The sequence below is a fragment of the Ixodes scapularis genome, unplaced genomic scaffold (assembly GCF_016920785.2).
Source record: "Ixodes scapularis isolate PalLabHiFi unplaced genomic scaffold, ASM1692078v2 PGA_scaffold5__190_contigs__length_132052651, whole genome shotgun sequence".
In the NCBI taxonomy this organism is placed as follows: domain Eukaryota; kingdom Metazoa; phylum Arthropoda; class Arachnida; order Ixodida; family Ixodidae; genus Ixodes; species Ixodes scapularis.
The window spans coordinates 46,836,655-46,858,269 of record NW_024609880.1 but is presented as its reverse complement, the minus strand read 5'-3'; the positions used below and the strand labels follow the sequence as shown (position 1 = coordinate 46,858,269).

General features: G+C 44.5%; 1 protein-coding gene across 2 annotated transcripts in view; it reads left to right on the top strand.

Annotated features, from left to right (window-relative positions):
- The window catches only part of LOC8035933 (cyclin-dependent-like kinase 5), a 37,172-nt gene extending 19,997 nt beyond the window's left edge, over window positions 1-17,175 (top strand). The window contains exons 8-11 of one of the 2 annotated variants that reach the window (XM_040207989.3): window positions 2,456-2,525; window positions 6,806-6,866; window positions 11,191-11,271; window positions 16,488-17,175. In XM_040207989.3, the coding sequence (XP_040063923.1) occupies window positions 2,456-2,525; window positions 6,806-6,866; window positions 11,191-11,271; window positions 16,488-16,586 (311 nt within the window). In that variant the 3' untranslated portion in view covers window positions 16,587-17,175. The remainder of the gene's footprint in view (window positions 1-2,455; window positions 2,526-6,805; window positions 6,867-11,190; window positions 11,272-16,487) is intronic. The other variant, XM_040207990.3, reaches the window with a different exon arrangement.
- Window positions 17,176-21,615: the final 4,440 nt, after the last annotated feature.

Sequence of the window (21,615 nt, the reverse complement as noted above, 5' to 3'; positions counted from 1 at the left end):
TAAGCAAGGCTTTTCTTCTGGTCAGTACAGAAAAAAAAAAGCGGGAAAGTTTTAGTTGAAATGCTCATAATGAAGGCTTTAACAGTAGGGACTAGCAGCATTCTTTATGAATATCTCTGCCAAAAATTTCCCTCATCTTATGTTGTATAATCTGATGATTTGTGTTGACTTTGGAATTTCTTTACGTGAATCCTGTCTGTAAAATGGATAAGAGTGCCTAGAGGCCAGTGATCCAGGAGTTAGTGTCTTAATCTGGTGTTTCTAGGGGCCTACAAAAGATTGAAACAACATACATTTTTCGTTTTAGTCATTAGATATACATTGTTGCAGTTGAAAGATGCGTTAGGTTCCTCTACATCCATTTTGTGTACTGTGTTTTTTTAATGTGTCAGCATTAGAACGCTTGTTTTGACGAAAACCCGGCAGTGTCTTTCATTTGTCAGTGCTGGGGAGAAAGGAAAAAAAACAGAAGATGGGGACGCATGTGGCTCCCATCCGTCCGAAGCGTTGACGTCAGCACGCGTCAGCCTCTCCCTCCCCCCGACGCTGACAAACTGACAGACACCACCGGGTTTTCGTCAAAACGAGCCCTTTCGTTTTCGGCACAGCTGGCACAGAGTAGGAGGTGCCGTAGAACACCTCATAGATAACAAAGTGTAGTGCTGAATGAGATGGCATCATCGAAGAATGCCAACGCTGGGCACAGATTGAAAACGAGTGCTGTGTCAGCGCTCTGCTTCAAGTCAAGTTTGAGCCAAACGTTGTTTGAATCGTCGTGTCCACTCTGTGCCCAGCGTTGACCTTCTCTGATGACGCCATCTCATTCAGCACTACCGTTTTGTTATCTAGGAGGTGTCGCGCCGTGGCGTATTGCGGGTGTGCCCAGTTGCAGCTCTGCCGTCGCTAGTTGTTTTTCACTCTGGGTTTCTGCAGTAGCGGCGCGTGGGCTGTGATGCGTGCGTGCAGTTAAAACAATTGGTGCGTTTCCCTCCAAGAGTGATATGGTTTTTCTCTCCCCGAGTGATTTGGATGCGGTTCCTTCCACAAGTGGCATGGATGTGGTTATTTCCATGAGTGATATGGATGACCGTATCCAAGGGCGGCAACATACTCTGACAGGCAGAGTACAGAAAAGGGGGCGAAAAAAATTACAGGAAAACCCATTGGTGAATTCTTAGGGAGTCCATTAGCATGACCCTTGGGAAACGCCACACACGTCCGCCTTCGGGAAACACTAACACTGGCTCTGCAACAAGGTCAAGAAGAGGCAGTAAGAAATAGAGGAAGCATAAGGGAAAGCCAAAGAAGAAAAGTAGGGGGTCAGCGTTAGCATTTCCCAAAGGTAGTGTGTGGCATTTCCAAGGGTTATGCTAACGTATTCCCTGTAAATCCACCAATAAATCTTCCTGTAATTTTTTTTGAACATTTTTTAACATTTTAAAGAAATGGCTCTCTAGCACAGATGTTTCGGGGGTCCCTTGTGGATTGGCCGAAGTGATGGGGGACCCCATCTGCTGAGGGGCAGGGGTTGGTATTCAGCGATTGCAATTACAAAAGGGTAAATGAAGAAACTTTGCAGCCCTGAAACAGAATAGTCAACCCTACTTACTCAGTGCACATGGTTTTGTCTATTTAACTTTGTAAAACAACCAGTATCAATAAAAAAAAATTATAGTTCCGGCTTCATTGATGGTTTAAGCAGTGCTTAAAGTCTTCCGCTGGTGGCAGGTGGTCTCGGTTTTGGTCACCAGGGGGCGAATGTTAACGGGACACATTCTGACAAGCAGCTTACCTCTAAACTAATAACATGCGCATGCATCCAAACGCTCGCAGAGCGTCGAGCTGTCAGTATTTCACTCACAGCTGGATGCTGCATCAGAAACACGCTTAAATAATTCATGTTGTACCCATGGGGTTAGTTCTCAACTTCGCAGCTAGGGGTGCGACGAGTAGATCTATTCCCCAAAGGGGTCTGACCCTCCGTCGAAATCCGTGGGGGTTCTGAGATCCCCTGAGACCCACCTAACATTAAGCACTGAGTCTAAGGCTTCAGGGACTCCAAGAAGGCCTTCAAGGACATGAAAGGGTCCGCTGACCCCATTTGAGAATCACTGCCTTAAAGCATATTATTTACCAAATGTGCAGTGTAAATACCCTACCAAAATCTTACAGAATAGCTTTAAAATCAATAGTTATATAATTTTATGCACACATCGGCATATGAAATGGGGTCTTGATTAGTTGCAGTACTACTGGGCACCTTATTCTGGTCATTGCTGTGGAATATAAAGTATTGGTAGTATTAGATGAAAATGATCAGACTGCAATCATGACCTAGTTTTGATGAGATAAAAGTACTATAGTACCAACTTGTCGAGAAGAATTTGCAGGATTGTAACATTTCTTTTATCAGAACACAGGTGAAGTTGCTTGCGACGGTTCTCTATGCTTTCAGAACTAGCCAATGCGGGGAGGCCACTGTTTCCTGGAAGTGACGTGGACGACCAACTGAAGCGGATATTCAAATATCCTTCGTTGATTTGCTGTCTTCATTTTGTTTTCCCTACAGTATCTCATAGATCATGTTAGACTCAAAACGTAGGTGCCCTGGCAAGGCATACGGAGTGGGGTGCAGTGTGCATGAACGCACAATGGCCGGGTTTTTGTATTTCTACCTCGCGTCTAAAAGGCTGCCATCAGACATTCTGCTGTGCCAAAATACTATGGTCATGAGAATCAACAATTTTGGCTGTAAAAATCGGGGTCCATCACTAAACTCTATGTGCAAGGTGTATAAAAGCGTGGATGTCGCATTCGCATTATACTGTGCCACAGTGGCGTAGCCAAGAACTTTTCCTAGGAGTGGGGTAGAGGTGGCTGGGATGTCCGTGACTTGGGCTGTGGAGGGGAGTTCAAAATGCATGTGTATATTATAGGGCTGGCTGGGCTTCATGGTGTGGCTGAAACCCCAGAAGCAAGTATACACCAACTCATGTTTACTAACAAACCGGAGCACCCCTAGCGGACGCCACCGATGCCACGCATGCGCGATGGGGATGTGGGCAAGAAGCTCGACGTTGTTCATAAACGAACCATTGGAATGGGATGTTGTCGGCGTCGGTGTGAGTCCCCGCGCTTTTTTTCGTGTTGGAATTGTTGATTCTACGTCTTGCTGGCAATGTCTGACTACTTGAGCGGCCTCAGCGAAATTATTGAGGCTCGTTACACCGCAAAACTTGGCGTGAATAATGTAACATGCGGCGATTCATTTTGCGTGGACGCCGCAGAATGTACGCTAAAGCCTGATTCACGTGCTGAGGTTCTGCTCGCTATTTTCAGTCATGACGTCGGTTGGGCTGCATATGCCTGAACCATAGCTGAGATGTCGACACTAAAAATCGAAAGCAGAATCGGACTGAGTGAATGAGGCATAACGAGTCGGTGATGGCCACTGGTCACAATTATCAACATCTCCTTATATCTCCTGTTTACATTGAGCCTACTTACCCAAAGCAACCTTCAAACTTAAGCGTCTTTTGAGGTCTGCACTTCTTATCGCAATTACCGAGTCAACGTTTAATCTACCAGCCGCTGTCGTTTGAACGAGCAGACGACAAGCAGAAACGCTGGAGAAAGCAGACGACAGCTCGAACGATGAGGCGGCCGTTTGAACGTGATGACGCACTAAACATAGTCTGCAGGTGATCCGTGCAACTTGACGATTGTTCCGCGTTCATTTTGGAACAAAATAAATAAATCTTACGACCACGAATATCCGTGAATTCAATCCAAGGTGCTTTCCGCCCAAGCAATCGTCCGACGGCGTCTGTCTTTCCTTTTTAAGGGTCCCTGTTCACGTTCTCGGACGAACTGAGCAGGCAGAAAACGCATCAGAACTGACCTTCAAACCTTTCCCGACTTTTTTGGTAAAGCCCCAGTCGCGATGTTTTGACAAGAAGGCAGGTTTTTGTCCGGTTTCTTCCGAAGTAACGCAGGAATGCATGTGCCCCGTGGCGCCTTCTGCCCACAGCCCCAAACCGGAAGTGCGCCCGTCGCGCCATCATCGCACCGTGACATAACAGAGATGAGTTGGTGTATAGGAGCCAAAATCAGTGGAGCTTCTGTGGTGTGAAGTTAAGTTTTAACAAGACAAAGCATTCGCTAAGCAGTACCTTGATGCTTTATATGTCCAAAAACAAGCACAAAGTGTTTTTTTTAATTTTATTTCATGTATTGACTCTCAAACACCCCAACAGGGGCATTACATAAGGGTTAATAACTACATTCAAAGCATCATGTCGTGTGCCAAAAGTCCATTTTGTGATCCTGCTACATCAGTGCTCATATGTTGTCATTGGTGCACTAGTGGCCCAATTTTATATGCACTAGAACTATATTTTGGGTGTACCTGGGCACCCAAAGTTCTGTGGTAGATATGAATGTTACTGGATCGGCTCAGGTGACAAGCTCCCCATTAGCCACTCCTGGAAAAGCTGGCCCCCTCCATTCGCGTGGGCGTGGTGGTGCCGTCGCTGCAGCCCGCCCAGTTTGCAAGGCCGGCCAAGCTATGGGCAAGCTTAGGACGCTGGTTTTTCATTGCGAAATTTGGTGGTCGGCAACACGTCGGCGGCCCTTGCGCACTTCTTTTTAATAAATGGACTCTGCAAGTAGATTCAGCTGCAGCCGCATGATTGTAAAGATGCATGCTTACGATTTCTTCAATGTTTAGATGGTATAATGAAACGAATTGGAGCGTAGGGGCCCAGCTTTGGGTTGAGCTTCCGAGTGCGATTTTCTATTCATGTAATATTAAATCAGTATCCACAAGCGAGGGCTCGCATGCGCTGTCAGCGCCGTATCTAGTTCTCGATAAACACTCCCACATATTTGCCACAGGAAAACTAACAAATTAAGTTTTCTACCTTTTATTTGTTGCCTCAACAAATCTTTGGCAAGGCTAATATTGTAGATGGATACTGTGCATCATTTATTTCTTTTTCCATGAAAAAATACGGACCAGAGTGCAAAACACCAAGGCTGAAAATACCTGTAGTTGGCAATCACAGTAGTCAAACTTCCTTGCTTGCTACTGCGGTTGGTGTCTCTCGCAAAGAAGTGCATTCGCGTTACAACAAAGAAGCTTAGTAGTTGGGCAGTGAAGTTTTCACAGTGGTCTTTGCACCTCAGCCTTCCTATGTCTCATCCTCAGGGACTCGGTGAGGTAGCTAAAAATGTATTTATTTTGGCTTGAAATTGATCGCAGTAGCGTCATGAGATCAACAAAACAACATTATAATTAATTTATTTTAAGCACAACTGCAACATTAAGAAAAGAGTAGTTAAATGAAGTGAATTTAAATTAATGCGCTCATATAAACACGTCATGCATGTTGCTGTATCAGGCACTGGAGCATGCCTATATGCTTACACAAATGAACTCCTTTCACATACACAGCGAGACTGTCTCTATTCGTACTGTTGCCACAGAGCTGTAGCAGGTACTGTAAAATAACAACTCTAATATCTACTGCACCTTCACCTATAAATTTCCAAAGTAGAGACCAACACGCGGCCCTGACGTCACGCAGCTGCGGTGGCGCTGTCGACGGCACTGCGCACGCGCAGACGCTTAACTTCTCGCGAATTCGGCTTCTGCGCAGGCGCAGTGCCCACACCTGGTGTGGGCAAACGCGGGGTTGTTTGTAAACAGCGTGTTGGTCTATACACACACAAATCTGCACTGATCAGCTGATGAGAAATGATGTCTTGAAATTCTTAACCCTTTGTCACGTCTCTGAAATGGCATGCACACGCAAGGGACCGAGGTTGTCACATACATAATGCACTAGAGGAATAACTTGGCTATTTTCACCGCCTCAGATGTTCTAGCAGTAGGCCTCGACATAGAAAAACAGCCCGCTTCCTTCAAATGACGAAGGTGTCCTCAAATTGGCATTCTTTCCTGATGCAGCTGTGGAATGTTTGCAGCCGTTTATGCTTGAACTTCCTGACACAAACACAGAACACCAGAAGAGAGAAGTACACGGTATTTCAGTTCGCAAACGACCAAAACACAACGATCCATGTGCTGGAAACCACGATAGGAACAGCCATTTCTCCGAGTTGCTTGCCTGAGTGCCGAATGTCGACGACTGCCAAAACTATGAAGGCCCAGCGGGCGTGAATGCACCTCAAAAGTCTCAGGAAATGTTGTCTCAATCCGGACATTATCACACTGGCGGCAGTTGTTGGTAATACATTTTGTAAACCTACACAAAAACAATCTGTTTCGCGGCACATCCAAGGGTATCGAGGCCAGTCAGACTGAGCAGGTCGGGCGGGTTGCAACATGAGCGGCTGACAGTCATTTCTCCGAGTTGCTTGCCTGAGTGCCGAATGTCGGCGACTGCCAAAACTATGAAAGCCCAGCGGGCGTGAATTCACCTCAAAAGTCTCAGGAAATGTTGTCTCAATCTGGACATTATCACACTGGCGGCAGTTGTTAGTAATACACCTTGTAAACCTACACAAAAACAATCTGTTTCGCGGCACATCCAAGGGTATCGAGGCCAGTCAGACTGAGCAGGTCGGGCGGGTTGCAACACGAGCGGCTGACAGTGAGTGGCAGCACGTCACTTTTTCTCCGAGCTCAACAACTTAGCCAATCGAGTGACGTTGGCAGATGTCCCCTGTACATGCTCTCTGTGCATCATTCAGATTACTGATGTAGCTATGTGCGTCTGGTTGAACCTTGTTGGGAGCGTCATCTCGTGTAGCGCAAGTTGTCCTTGAACGTCTTGCTCACGCTTCTCGGGACGCCAACGGAAGACACGTGGTCCGGCATGACGCAGCTGCCCGACTACAAGGTTTGAGATTGCTTGACTTGTGCTCACCATGTGACAAGGTTGATGTCCAGAAGGGAAAATCGGATAAGTGCTGTACTACTCCCTTTCACTTTACGATGGACCGCAGCAGATGCTACGAGCCATCTCGACCAATCTGGTGCTGTGAGCACATCATGCAGTTAAATGTTTTATGTCTGTGCCCCCCTCGTAGGTCACGTGGTGCTCACATGGCATTGGAATGTCTTCGGCGGCTCGTAGCATCTTCTGTGATTCATCGTAGGGTAAAACAGTGTAAAGAGTCTTGAAACTCTAGATAGCAGCTCAGGTTTGTGTGATGCAATCTCTTATCATATCGGCTGTTTTGCCCTATTTGCATCTTGAAGGTGCCTCGCAAGAGCGGGCTAGCTTCAGACAATGTCCACTATTTCGTTTTTTTTTTCTTTTATTAAAAACAGGTGTTTATCGAAATATTGTACTTTCCATTCACAATGATATCTGTTTTTTTTATGCTACTATGTACCAAATGGTCAAAGGTGATTTTATTGGTTGTGTTCATGGTAGAAGCCTGGGACAGGCAATGTAAAGTAATTGCTTATTTAAAGGAGCCCTGGTAACAATTTTAAATCCTGTAATTTCTATTGAAATTGCACATAGTATGAGGAAGTAAGGGCATTTTTGAGACATGTAGACGAGCACTTTCTTATGAACAAAATTGTTTCTAAAATTTATGGTGGCGAGCAAAACAAAATGCTTTCACCCCATTCTCTTCATAATTTTTCTGAGTGACTGACTTTACAACATTGACTATTTCAGCACGGTGGAGTTATCATTGTTGAGTGCCCCCCAGCGGCAAAGAACGCAAGGGGGTGCATGCTTCCTCTGTGGCTATACGTGTTGTCAAAGCACTTCTCAAAGCTACAGGCTCATTGTGCCCCAGCTATCCTTTTTTATCTCAGATTTCAGCTCTGTTGACGCAACAGTTTCCATCTCCTTATTGTTAGGGGGCGGCACTGTATATACTTCCTGGGCCCGTTTAGCTCATTTTTATTGCTGTAGGCATGAAGTAGTGCTATCTGAATTTCTGCTTGACGGTGAATGTCAAACCAAGCACCACTGTTCTGTTATCTGCCGTCACTAGTTCCGATCGGTGCTGCGTCAGGGTTTAGGTTATTTGATGGCATGCGAGCCTATTTATTCTTGCACTTTCGTTTTGTATCTTGCGACATCGTCTTGCCTAGTTAGCAGTGACCTTCACTCCCTTTACTCCCGCATGAAGCTCGCGTCATGGAGCAGACATTAGGGAGTTTTAGAATACGTATGCAATTTTAGCGCACACTAATGTTCAATTTAGCATTTGAGTTAGCACATGCCACGCAAAAAAGTTTAAAATAGCGTTTCTCCACTGCGACGCAAAAGTCCAAGCATCTCGCGCTTGCAATGCCACCATGGTGCAGTAACAATTTTTCACACAAGAAATGCTGTAACTTGGGAAAAAAACAAGTTCTTTTTTTAGTTCAGAGTAACATTTTAGATTTGTTTAAATAGGAGAATGCGACGGGAGCGGTCGACCGGTCGTGTTTGCTTGCATCGCCTCGGCAAGAGAGCACTCGTGCACTGACCTTCGCACACTGTACCTTGCCAAGAAATGTTTGCGCTTTGCAAGCATCAAGTTGCCGGTGATCATGGCCAAACCGAGTGCAATGTTGTCCCGTATTGAAAATCGCAGTCGCGAGAATGCCGCCAACGTTGTGCTCACAACACTGCCAAAGCAACCGTTGTGAGCAGCTCCCAACCATGGTCCTGGAAGCCGCCATTTTTTAACTGTGCTCGTCTTGGCTTCAACAATCCTAGAATTGTCTAGGATTGTTGATCAACAATCCTAGACAATTCTGGAACACAATAAACAAAAAGACGCAGTCATCTATCACACTAAAAACCGCAAATGGTGATTGTATAGCCAGCGATGAGTGTTTAAAGTTATTAAATAGTACTTTTGCAAATTCATTCTCTACTGATAACATGCACGATTTCCCTTCGCTAGAGAGTGCCGATTACTTGCCCATGGATCCTCTTTTTCTTGATTACGTTGGCGTCGGTCGTATCATAGATAAACTCAAACTGTCATCTTCAGCAGGAGTGGACGGCATTAATTCCAAGTTTTTACAAAACACTAAACAATACTCCTCAATTATTTTAACAAAATTATTTGAACAATCTATACAAGATGCTGTTCTCCCATCAGACTGGAAGGTAGGGAAGGTGGTACCCATTCACAAGGCTGGAGATAAACATTCCCCTCTCAATTATCGTCCGATCTCAATAACCAGCATTCCTTGCAAACTTCTTGAACATATAATTTTTTCTCACCTTGTCAACTTCTTAGAATCTAACAACTTCTTCAACAACGCCCAACACGGTTTTCGAAAAACATTTTCATGTGAGACCCAACTGCTATCTTTCACGAATGACCTACATCACATTCTGGACCGAGGATCCCAGGCGGACTGCATTTTCCTGGATTTCGCCAAAGCATTTGACAAAGTTTCTCACAATCTTCTGCTTCTAAAACTTTCCAAACTTAACATAGACAATAACATTCTCGCATGGATACAGTCTTTTTTAACTCAACGGTCTCAATTTGTCACTGTGAATAACAATAACTCCTCTTTTGTCAAAGTTGCGTCAGGGGTTCCGCAAGGGACAGTCTTGGGGCCGTTGCTATTCTTAATTTATATTAACGACCTACCCACTAGTGTCTCTTCGTCCGTGTCTCTGTTCGCTGACGACTGTGTACTTTACCGTGAGATTCTCAATCATAATGACACCTGTATACTCCAATCAGACATTAATGCTATTTACCGTTGGTCTGACTCGTGGTCTATGAAGCTTAACACTAACAAATGCAAGGTCATGCGTGTGTCTCGCCAGTCTCAGGACTCTCCTAACTATTTTCTTGATAATGCTCATCTAGAACCGGTATCTTCGTACAAATATTTAGGCGTACATATAGCTTCTAACCTTTCATGGAAAACACATATTCAGCATATTTCAGCTAACGCTAACCGCATGTTAGGTTACATCAAGCGAAATTTTTCATTAGCCCCTGTCTCACTGAAATTAACTCTTTACAAAGTCTTAATTCGTCCCAAGTTAGAATATGCAGCTTCTGTCTGGGATCCCGGACTAGTCACTCTCGTATCTACATTGGAAGCCGTTCAGAACAGATCCGCTCGTTTCATCCTCACAAACTATCACCGCACCGCAAGCGTCACCTCTATGAAAACAACTATCTCATTACCACCTTTATCCCTACGTCGTAAAATTTCTCGTCTTTCCCTATTCCATAAAATTTATCACCATAATTCTTTCCTGCGCGACAAATTAATTGCTCGGCCTGTCTATGCTTCCTCCCGTCTTGATCATCAACATAAGGTGGGCATTCCTAACTCTATCACAACCACGTTTTATTCATCTTTCGTTCCCCGCACATCCCAGGAGTGGAACCACCTTCCCCGATCGATCGCCATTATCACGGACTCTGAGCTCTTTAAAAGTACAATAACTAATTACTTTATTACTGAGTGTGTCTAAATATGTGTTATGTTATTTGCATTAACCTTCTTGTTGCTCTCCCCCTCTGTAATGCCTTCGGGCCCTGAGGGTATAATAAATGAAATGAAATGAAACCAACCTCTCATCACGAATCCTCCTTGGAGGAATGCGAAGACTCTGCATACGCACGTAATTTGCGAGAAATAGCGTATGCTAAAATAGCACCCGCAAGGCACAAAACGTGGTTAGCGTTCGGCGCATGTGCAGTGGCGATGACGTTATTTTTTGTGTATGCAAAGCTTTAGTGTGTGCTATTCTAAAACTTCCTAATATGCTATTTTCTTGGCAGTGGAGAGACTTGAAAGGGGTGCATAGTGCTTGTGGATGGAGCTTCGCCCGGCTTTCTAACCATAGTTCCTGCTGGCACCCAATATGAAACTGCTCGCCAAGATGGCTCGGAATGCAATAAAAAATGTATGCTGTAGTACACAGCTTGTTTCGAATTTTGTAGTAGCTGGGGAATTCGAGCACCATGGGGCTGCTGCTTGCTTGTTCTTTTTAACAGGTTGAACCACTTTTTAAAGTTGGAGTATAAAGTTAGTAGACAAAATACTTCATATACTAAAGTGCCATCCGTGGGTGAATAAAAAAAGTTCTTGCAGTGGCGATAAATTGCAGGTAAGAAAAGTGTACCTCCTGGTTGTAGGTGTTGAAAACTTTGCATTGTGAAACAATTATGCTTTGTTGTGCCTTTTTTCTTACGTTGCTTCCTTGTTTTGTTTTGCTGATGCAGCCTTTTCCCATGTACCACCCAACCACGAGCTTTGCCCAGGTTGTGCCCAAGCTCAGCTGCAAAGGAAGAGATCTTCTCCAGGTTTGTAGAAGCTCAACTCAAAAGCTTTTCTAGTGGAGTTAGATATGTGCACTTTTCCAAGACACGAATACGGTTAACTCTTGGTAATTCAAAATTGAAGGGAACACCAAAATGCTTAAAAAACAAGTTAACTTTGAATTAAAAACAAAAAGCTCAAACAACACATTTTTTATTAAGTATTCATGATGTAAATTTGTTAGCTTTGGCTCGTTTCGGATGCGGTCTTCATCCATCAGTGGAACTCATTATGGAAAGTGACGCGATGGTTCCTAGGCCTAACCATTTGCACGATTTCACTGTCTGAAGGCAGACCGGACAGTGTGGTATGTTTGTTGGCATCAGTGTATTCAATGAATGCAAGATCTTTGAAATCTGGGCAATTTCTCAAGCACAGTTTTGTTGCCCGTGTGCACCGCACGGCCACTCTGTTGGCCGCTTCCATAGACATGGTAAGCAGGATCGGCGTCATAGCGCATATGGAGCACGCATGCTGCCATGCTTGGCTTGGCTCACTTGGCTGTTTAACCGTGCTTGTTCACTACAAGAGTGATGAAGTGTTCATGGTTGTATTGTAAGTCTGATTGGCATAATTACAAAGCTTTGTTATTCTCCCAAAGTTACTAAGCTTCTGGAGGGCACAAAAAGGAAATTCACCCAGAGAAAAAACTTTAAATTACCACTTTTTTTTTTATAGACTCTTATGTATAATTGTTTGGACTTCACTCATGTTCCGAACAAACCTAAAATTCCAATACAGCAACTTGCGAGTTATCGAAAGTCGGCCACAACAGCAAACGAATCTGCAGACTGTCACGTGGTGTCACAATGTTTTTTTTTATTTTTTTTTTTTCAATCCAAGACTGCTCTTTGTCGCTTCTCTAAAGTTGTATGTCTAAACCCCATTTTAGTATGTTACAAAAAGTTGCATTTCATATTACCGTAAAGTTCTGAGTGTGCGCTCACACCCAAAAGTTCCACCGGCCAGCTTTCACTGCAAGATATCTGTTTCAATAAAAAGGTCAACATGTCACCCACTCCCAACGAAGATTGCATCTTGTTTAATGCTCTAGGAAACTTGGGAGAGTCCCTCCGTTAAAAACTCCAGTGACTTGATTTCAAACAAAGGAGAAGATTTTTGTCTTAACCACACCTGATTTGGATGAAGGAGATAATGGCAGAAACCTTGGCCTTTTGTTTCCTGATGTCAAATCCGCTGAGAAACACGAGATTAAAGGCCCCACGTCACAGTCCAATGGGTCTGATAAAACCCACTTATAACGATCCCACATATTACGACCTATCGGTTATAACGACCAGCTTTTAGACAATATACGAATTCAAGGCCCTACACATTAAAATTGGCCCAGATGCTTGATGCCGTGGAATATGGTGCTCAGTTCTGCAGCACTGCAGCAGTCACCTTATCAGTGATGTGATTGCTGCGCCAATTGCGCCAAACTGCGCCAAGGGGCTAACCCTGCTACATCCTGCTACATTTTGCCAAAATATGGGTAATCTGCGCCAAGCCTGCACCAAAGGACCGATTTTAGTCGCCTTTCCAAACCGAAACTAAACTGAGTACCATAATTGAGCATGCATGAGTTACGTGGCGCAAGCGGCCGCCCGACACAAAGTACCGTGCATCAATGGTCCATTCGGTCTTGCATGGTTTTTCTCGCCGTCTCTCGTTTCTCGCGCTCGTCGTCTCGTAAGTCTTGTCTCGCGTCTTTTTAAAACATTTTAAAAGATAGACGCGGGCACGTGTGAATGCTCCGACGGTAGCGTACTGGGTACCAGGCCAGCCATGCCGTCATACTGTGAAACGAAACCGCGTTTTTGCGCAGGGGGAATTAAATTGTGAGCTGAAGCACTCGCTCCTGAAAACAACGGCTGTGGGAAAACTATATTTGGTGTTTGCCTGCCAGCTACCGTGGTCGCGCAGTGTCGGGTGTTGTCGTCCCCACGTCGCTGCAGATGTGGCGCTTTCTAAACCGAAATGTAAGGACTGCCGTATGTTCATCAACATTCCTGTTTTTGTTTAAATCATACGCTACTTCAACAATTCCTCTTTACCTCCGTTTGCTGTGCCAAAGTATTGATTTCCTAGGTTTCTCTCGGTAGGCTTTTTTTCTAGAGGGACCCGGTACGTGAAAAATCTCCCGCGAAAGAAAGTTGGTGAAGAGAAGTGATCTAAAACAAAGAAGGCAATGTATGCACGCTGAACCCGCACAACGCGCTTGTTTGTCTCGAGTTCAGTCGTTGCACAAAGCGCTCCAAGAACGTTTTGACCCTGGCTCGCGATGTCATGCTTCGATGCGCTCAGGTTCTGTTTTTTGTGTGTGTTTAGCATGTACCCTGTTTGCCCGCCTTGCAAGCACGTGCCGCTGGCCTTTTTTGTTGTGTACTGGACAGTTACATTTTGTTTATAGTTTTGGGAACCAGTTGGCAAAGGAGCGGAGTGACATGGTTTCGGTCGAACAGCCATCTCCACTCGCGCGACGAAGCATGTGCAACTGCGAGCCTGCCGAAGTTTCCCTCATGTGCATGCGAACGGGATTGCATGACAGAGCCACCAGCCGAAACACTTGCAATCCATTGCTTTACGTTTGCTTACTCTTGACGAAAAGCTGGCACGTCTGGAACCAGTAAAATGGTGGCAAGCGGTTTTTCGGGATTGCTCGGCAACGCCTATAGCACTGTACACCTCTGGGATGTCTCAATGTCTCTTCGGAGACATTGAAAGTTGGCATTCATTCCGAAGGCAAAACGAGGCTTGGAGCAGCCTTGCAGAAAGTTTCGGAAAGCGAAAAGAAAAGCACCTGCTAAGACTCGTAATGCACCTTTGCCTTGTGTACAAATTCGCACTGCTCTGCAGTAGTTACGCGTTTCATCAGTCGGAGACTGCTCCCATTATATTACATAACTAGTCATCCTACTGCTGTGATATTTACTACTAAGCTAATCATTTTCAAATAAATTTTTATATGTGCAGTTTTGTTCTTATTTATCTAAAGCGGGTACACCCGTGAGTGATATGAAGGTGAACAGCCCTCTTCTTGTTTTTGACGCTCCTGCAAGTTTTGGAACAAGCTCTGTTCCAGAAGAGGGCTAGAACGCAAAGTTTAGACCCCCAAGCCATGCACCATTTGAGACGTTAAGAGTTAATATAGCTTTAGGGAGCCATAAAACAGGCAAAAAACCAGGTAAAGTGTTAACCTTCATATTGCCGGCGGGTGTACATATATATGTATCATTTAACTGAAGCATTGCAAAATGTGTCATGTCATTGGCATTTCAGTTACATGTTGAAAGACTCCCAGGTGGTCTAGCTTGACCATAGTTCGTTTATTGCGGTGAGCAAAGTGCCCTTCGTTTGTCTACCACTTAAAACAAATATTTTTATTTTTATAAGAATATCTGCTCTAAAAGCCACTTTTGGTGCTCCGAAACACTGTTTTGGTTGCTCCAAAGGCCACTTTTGCTGCTCCAAAACACTGTTCTGGCTGCTCCAAAGGCCAATTTTGCTGCTCCAAAACACTGTTTTGGCTGCTCCGAAAGGTGCTCCAAAACGGCTTAGGCCAATCACATCACTGCCTTATCTTCTGCGCTAGAAGTCGCTGGAGTGAAGAACTTCGTGAGCTCAGCCAATTGTTTCGAGGCGAGGCTGTTCTGCTTATGTTTCTGCATTGACGCATGATGCTTGACAGCGCTGACGCCATCAAATTTCACCGTAAACGTGCTTGCGCATTAGGTATATCTTGCAGCTGTGGCATTGTCGTCCACGGGCAGAAGCCAATTCTTGTGCTCAAGTTGAGATCTCCAGTCTTTTTGGAACACGCACCTACGTAATTTCCCGTTTCGAAGGCGGAGAATTCGTGCCTATGATGCAAGCAAAGAAAACGCGTAATCACCGATTCAGATTTTTACTCTCCCAATGATCAGTATACTTGAAGGGACCTTGCTTCCACTATTTATGGGCACAACATAAAAAGTGGTTGACAAATAGCATGGAAGTTTTGGTGATTGACGTCGGGAACGCCTCTGTACAAACCAATCGCATCGCTGCGCACGGTACTGCCCTTCAAGACCCAATCTCCAATAGGACAGGCACATAGCCAGGGGGGAAGCCCATGGTGCCCGAGCCCCCCCCCCCCCCCTCCCCGAAATCTTCCATTTTGGTGGGGCCTCCTCTCCCCCCTCCCCCTCAAACAGCATTTTGCCATGGGCGGGCCCCCCTCGAAACAAAATCCTGGCTACGTGCCTGCAATAGGATATAGCAGAAAACGGATACCTTTGCCCTCGGTTTTGCCTCAAACCTCATCTGTGTTTAATGTTTCCCTTTGGAAAAAAGAAAGACACGTCTCTCGGCACGTAATTAATTTATGACAGCCATTTGGAAACAGAAAGCAAGCCTTAACATAGCAGCACGTACCGGTGCTCTGAAAGAGTGCCGAAAAAAGGACAGTGTCGGCGTCTTCCTTTGATCCTCTGCGATGGTTCCACTGGCAGTGCACGGTAGCACAGACAATGAGTCGGCACTCAGCGTGCGGTTCCTATTGCGCACATTCTCTGTCACTTTGGAACGCACGGAGGCCACCAAGTAACCCCAGCTGCGAGAGCCGCGCATCCCTTTCTAGACATCGTCGGTGCGTGTCTGGCTTGGCACTCAAGCAATTAACTTTGAATATCCCCTTATGCTCTCGCAGAGCTTTGCGAAGGGGAACGAATAGCGAGAACAAAAGAAAAACAACTATGGAGGTCTGAAGGGAAGGGAAGGTTAGTTTTGGGACACAGGCAGCCAACAAAGTGACAACAGCGGCAAGAGACACTCAGCTCTTCCTAGACATCTATGAAGATAAAACCGAATGTGGTACTCTCGGCGCACACCTCACTCCACGGTGCGAGTTGAGGGGCAGCCGAACCTTCCATTTGTTAAATTTTTTTAAATAAGAAAAAATCTAGCACATGCAAGGAAAAATGGTTGTCTGCTCTTCATTTCGTAGGTGACATAGACCATTGACCGCAATTATTTGGCCAAAGTCTGAAAGTTGTTGCACCGCCTCTTTAAGAGAAGAAATAGGGCTATTGGTGGCTCAAGCTCAAGGTTTGTAAATTTGAGAAGAGTCTTATTTAGTGTTTTCACAGAAATGCAGACTGCAGAAGTGGCGACTTCTCTATTTCTCTGTCATTAAAGTGGTGACTGTCCTTTCTTTCAGAAACTTCTAGTCTGCAATCCGGCCATCCGAGTGTCTGCGGACGAAGCCATGCAGCATCCATACTTCAGTGACCTCCCAACGTCCATTAGAAATGGGTGATTCTGTTTTCGGAGGTTTCTAGTCACCTTTACTGTTAAACTTCAATTCAGTGTTTTAAAATGTTTACTTTCATTCTATCTTTTTTTTTTTTATTTGAGAGGCTCTACAGTTTGCTTTAACAATGCTTTTCTTGTACACATAAAAAAAAAAGATGATGATTTATAGTTACTTTTTTTCTGAATGGAAAAAAGGGTTTATATTTTAGGGAATTGAGAACATTTTCTGGAAAATGACCAAGATATTTTTTTTTCTGTTGCTTCTATGTTTGTGACACTCGGGAACTCCTAGATGTTATACAAGTATTTTGATAGACCAAATAGTTCATGGAAAAATAAAAGTTTTTGTAACACTTTCTAAAATTTTGAGGGGTTTTAGTCAGGGCTATTGAAATCAAGGATGGCTGAGCTGAGAGATAAATGTGCTCTTACAATTCGTTGAACTTCTGTACCACGTAGGGGACCGGACAAAGGCGTGCATGCCATTTTGAGGTCTTCTCTAAATAATAGCCAAATGTAGGTGCCCTGGAACTGCAAAATATTTAAAAATAGCTTTGTTTATTCTCGCTTATAATAAAAGATTCACTTCAGAATTTTCATGCCTTCTCTCTTTTATGCATGCCCCTTTCTGAGGGTGTATGTGAGAAGTACAAATTTTAGTCAACAAGGTAGATTCCTCTTTGTATTCTTTTCTCGGACGTCCTTTAGTAAAGATGCCAAAGGGTTGCTTTCTTTTTTTTTTTTTAATAGCGCTGGGCTAGCATGCAAATCATGTCTATCTATGTTAGAGTCCCTCCTGAAATTAAGCTTCGTTTTGAAATAATAAAGTTCTGCAGCAGTGTTTCCGAGATTCTTTATTTTTAATGAAGTTTGCATACCTTAAAGTTCCGAAGGAACGCCCACCCAAAATGAAGAAGTAAATAGTGAAAAACATGGGGTGGCCTATTTTTGGGAATGCCACTGCAAAACTTTATCAAAAACTAATGATAAGTATTGGGGCACCCGCTACAGACTATGTGGCGCGGGAACTTATACCCCAAATCGCGGACAACGCAAATTCGCGTTTCACAATGCAACACACGAGAAAGGATACCGCAGGTTGCGGACGCAGCAGATTCGAGTTTTATCGTGCGAAAGACCCACGACAACCCGCCGAAAAGTCTCATCTGAAGGGAACGAATACCGCAAACTCAAGTTGAGTCAACTTTAGTCTGCTCGAGTCTCAAGTTTTATGGTACAATACGCATGCTGGAATTTGCTACAAACTTGCCTGTCACAGGAACCGATATCATGCTCGCAGATCGTGGTAAAAAAAAGTGTGAATCTGCTTCAAACTTGAATTTATTTATTTATTTAGTCTTATTTTCAGTGACCTACCAACAGCTTAACGCCTCCTTAGTGGTGCACTTATCAATGAGTCAATTAGTAAAATGCTAAACAGGATAAAAGCGAAACGTTAGGATAAAATCTTTTAAGCGTGTCATGGGTGCAGCATGGTAAAAATCGGTAGGGTAAAACAAAGTATAAAGTCTACAAGACTTACGAGGAACGTGCATGTAGATGTGACTGAGTAACTCTGGGGAATCAATTATACCATTTACAATCTTATCCAAATATGTCAGTTCACGAATTGTTCTCCTGTTGTGCAACGAGTCTAACTTCGTGAGTTCACAAATCCTCTCATAACTATAGAAATATTTTGGTTGAAAATAACGATCAAACAAAACGCAAACAAATCTATGTTGAACACACTCAATTACACCTGAATTTGTCACTCCATTACGGTTGCAGATGACTGAGACATATTCAACACGGCTATGCACCAGTGAAGGAAACAAACGTAAAAAACAAAGTGGTTTAGAAAACCGCATGTCACGGGTGTATGGCTGCCAGCACTCTAAAGGAGTCACGCAATGATTGAAATTAACTGCAGGATCCATAAAAATGCCTAGATCACGGATGACCTCAATGCGAGTAATATTGGTGGAATCTAATACAGGGGAAAACTCAGAATTTCAAGCTTCCTAGAAAAAAACATAACTTTCGTCTTTGACTCATTTAAGAGTAGGTCATTTGAAAAACACCACACCAAAATAGAAGCTAGACCGTAACTAAAGAGTTTACTCAACAGCAGTCAATGATTAACTTTGCCAAAAGCTTTGCTCATATCAAGGTAGACTACATCCGCTTGTCCTCCGCTATGGACAGATTGTACAATTTGATGTAGGAAGGAATACAGGTTTATTTCTGAGGAGCGGCCTTCCATGAAACCATGCTGCTCAGGAATAATCTTGCGACAAAAATATGCATAAAGGCGAGTGTGCCAAACAATTTCATAAACTTTAGACAAGCTACAAAGGAGGGAGACTGGCCTATATTTGTTAACCATGGTTCAATCACCCGATTTATGTAATGGAACAACAACAGAGCGCTTCCAAGCGGTAGGAAATGTTTCAGATGCAAGTGATAAGTTAAAGATATGAACCAAAACTGGACAAAGGAGTGGAGCACAACCTTTTACTATGAAGCTGGGAATTCCACCTACTCCTCTAGATAACTTTGGTTTCAATTTTTAATTGCCTCCAAGACTTCAGATTCATTAATTGAACCAACAGCCAAAAACTCCAGACAGCTTATATTCGAGCTAGGCATTAGGCCCTTATTTGTACTGAAAGAAGCACTAAAGTGGCGTGCAAAAATATTAGCTACATTAACAGGGTCAGAGGCGCAATCCTCATTATCTCGCAATGATCACATTGCGAGATGATCGTAGTGACATCCTCTTTGATGCTCTCTTTGACAAACTTCCGCATACACTGTGGCTGTGCGTTCAATGATTTCTTGGCGATGTCAGCACGCTGTTGTTTATCTTGCTTAAACAGTTGTTTCGCCTGTGCACGCATTGACTAAATCTCGTACCAAACGACATTGCCAGTTCTTTTGTGCAGGCGATGATAGTGTAGCTTGCGCCTTAAGCAATGTCTTAGTTCTTTCAAGAACCATATGGGATAGTCACTATTATGAGACACCCTCTTTGGTATGAAGAGTTGCATGCTTTCCTGGACAATAGCCGAAAGTGTGGAAGTTGATTCAACACACTGATCAGTTAGAACACTACTCCAGTCATAGTCCCGAAGATACTGATACAAGGAATAGTAATCACCGTTGGAGTAGGAAAACCATGATTGTGAATGGAAAATGTGCTCTGCAAGTGGGAAGAAAAATGATACAATAAAAGGTTGATGATAGTTATCCACTCGAAATAGCGAAGCTTAGGCAAGACTGATATCAACAACCGAGGTGACCAGGGCAAGGCCAAGTATGTTGCCACAGCAGTTGCGTACAATATTACGTTGTTCAAAACCATTGAAATGAACGAAGTAACAAAGTAGCTTCAACCTTGTGTTCGCATGACTAAGAAGCTGCCAGACTCCCTGTCGTAACCAGGAAGGTTGAAATCGCCATACATCTGCACTCGAAATTTAGAGGTCAATTCTTCCAGGAAGCTGATACGCTCACAGAAAATGATGTGATCAGACATCGGCGGAAAATAGTAATTGCCAATAAGAAAATTTCTACAATCGGTAGACATTACTTCGATCCACACGCTCTCAGGATAACACCCAAGATCGCTCCTCCGATGAACTTTCAAGCACCTCCCCCAAGCTCTTTCCCATTTTCTCATAGTCACGATCACATCTACAGTATATACGTTATACTTGGGTGGAAAATAGTTAGAATTAGAAATTCCATCTGCAAGCCAAGTTTCTGTTAGGCATATGATTGAATACTCGGCGTCTTTAGGCCTCAAACCACGTACATTCTGATAATAAGCGGTACACTCATCATGCATCTTCTTCGTTTCTCCTCAACAACCGAAAAAACTGCCTAAAGAGACAGCCAATGGGCCACACATTCGTGTCATTCACCTTGTCAAAATCGTCCCACTCTACAGCGATGGGGAACGATGCATAGCTCATATGTCTAGACGGAAGTTGGGTGCAGACACATGTTTTGACTACGTTGCTGAGTATTGCTGCGATGTCGTCAACAGTAGCTGTAGGGTCAAGCCGAGACACAAAGAGCGCCCTACTCCTCGGAGGGCGAGGTACAGCCGTCAGCTGACTTGCAGAGTTCGTGTCCGTGGCGGGCTTCACTCTCCTTTTCTTTTGTACAAGGGTGTATCCGTCTTCGTCACGGGAACGAATAACGCAGATCGCGGACGCAGCAGAGTCGTATTTCACGTAGCAATATACACGCGGGAACAACTCGCGTGTCACGGGAACCGATATCGCGCGCGCGGATCGCGGACAAAAACGCGGGAACCCGCTACGAACTCGCTTACCAGATGTACCGGCAGATAGCGCGGCAGATGCTATTCCCGTCGGACATCGCGTGACGTCCGACGGGAATCGGGCGGTGGGCGATGTTTCGAAATTTTTATGTTAGATATTGCCGCGCGCAGGGCTGAGAAAGCAACGCTCGATCACGAACCTCTAGAAAGTTCTCGTTTCTTCTTGTTCCAGACGTAACTTCTATCATTTATCCCTGCTTTTGTTGTTCCAGAAAGTGCGTGTTCATTCTCGCCCCCGAGCGCGCTACGCTCGAACCTTCTCCGCCGAATCTTCGAGATAGTGACTCACCTTAGATAAGAGGCCGCCCGCGACCAAGCCGAGTCAGTCTCGCCCCTGCGCTCGATCCTGCGGTTTCGCCGACATCGGCGCCCGCGACGCTCTGCTGTTTTTTTTTGTACCCCTTTTATTTTTGGCACAAGTTCGCCACATTAAACGTTTATTTCTTCCTGTATATTGTTTTTTGGTCACCACCCGTGACATTTTGGTGGAGGTGCTGGGTAACCGCATGCCAGTTCGTGCAGCGCTCCCCTCAGAGTTCCCGCAGTGCAAGGTGCAAGTCCGAACCCAGCCTCCCGAGGACCGAGTGAAGACCAGGTCGAGACCCGATCCAATCGCCGCACCCAAGGTCTACCCCCGGAACACGGACTTCTGCCATCCCGGACCAGGCAGCCAACGAAA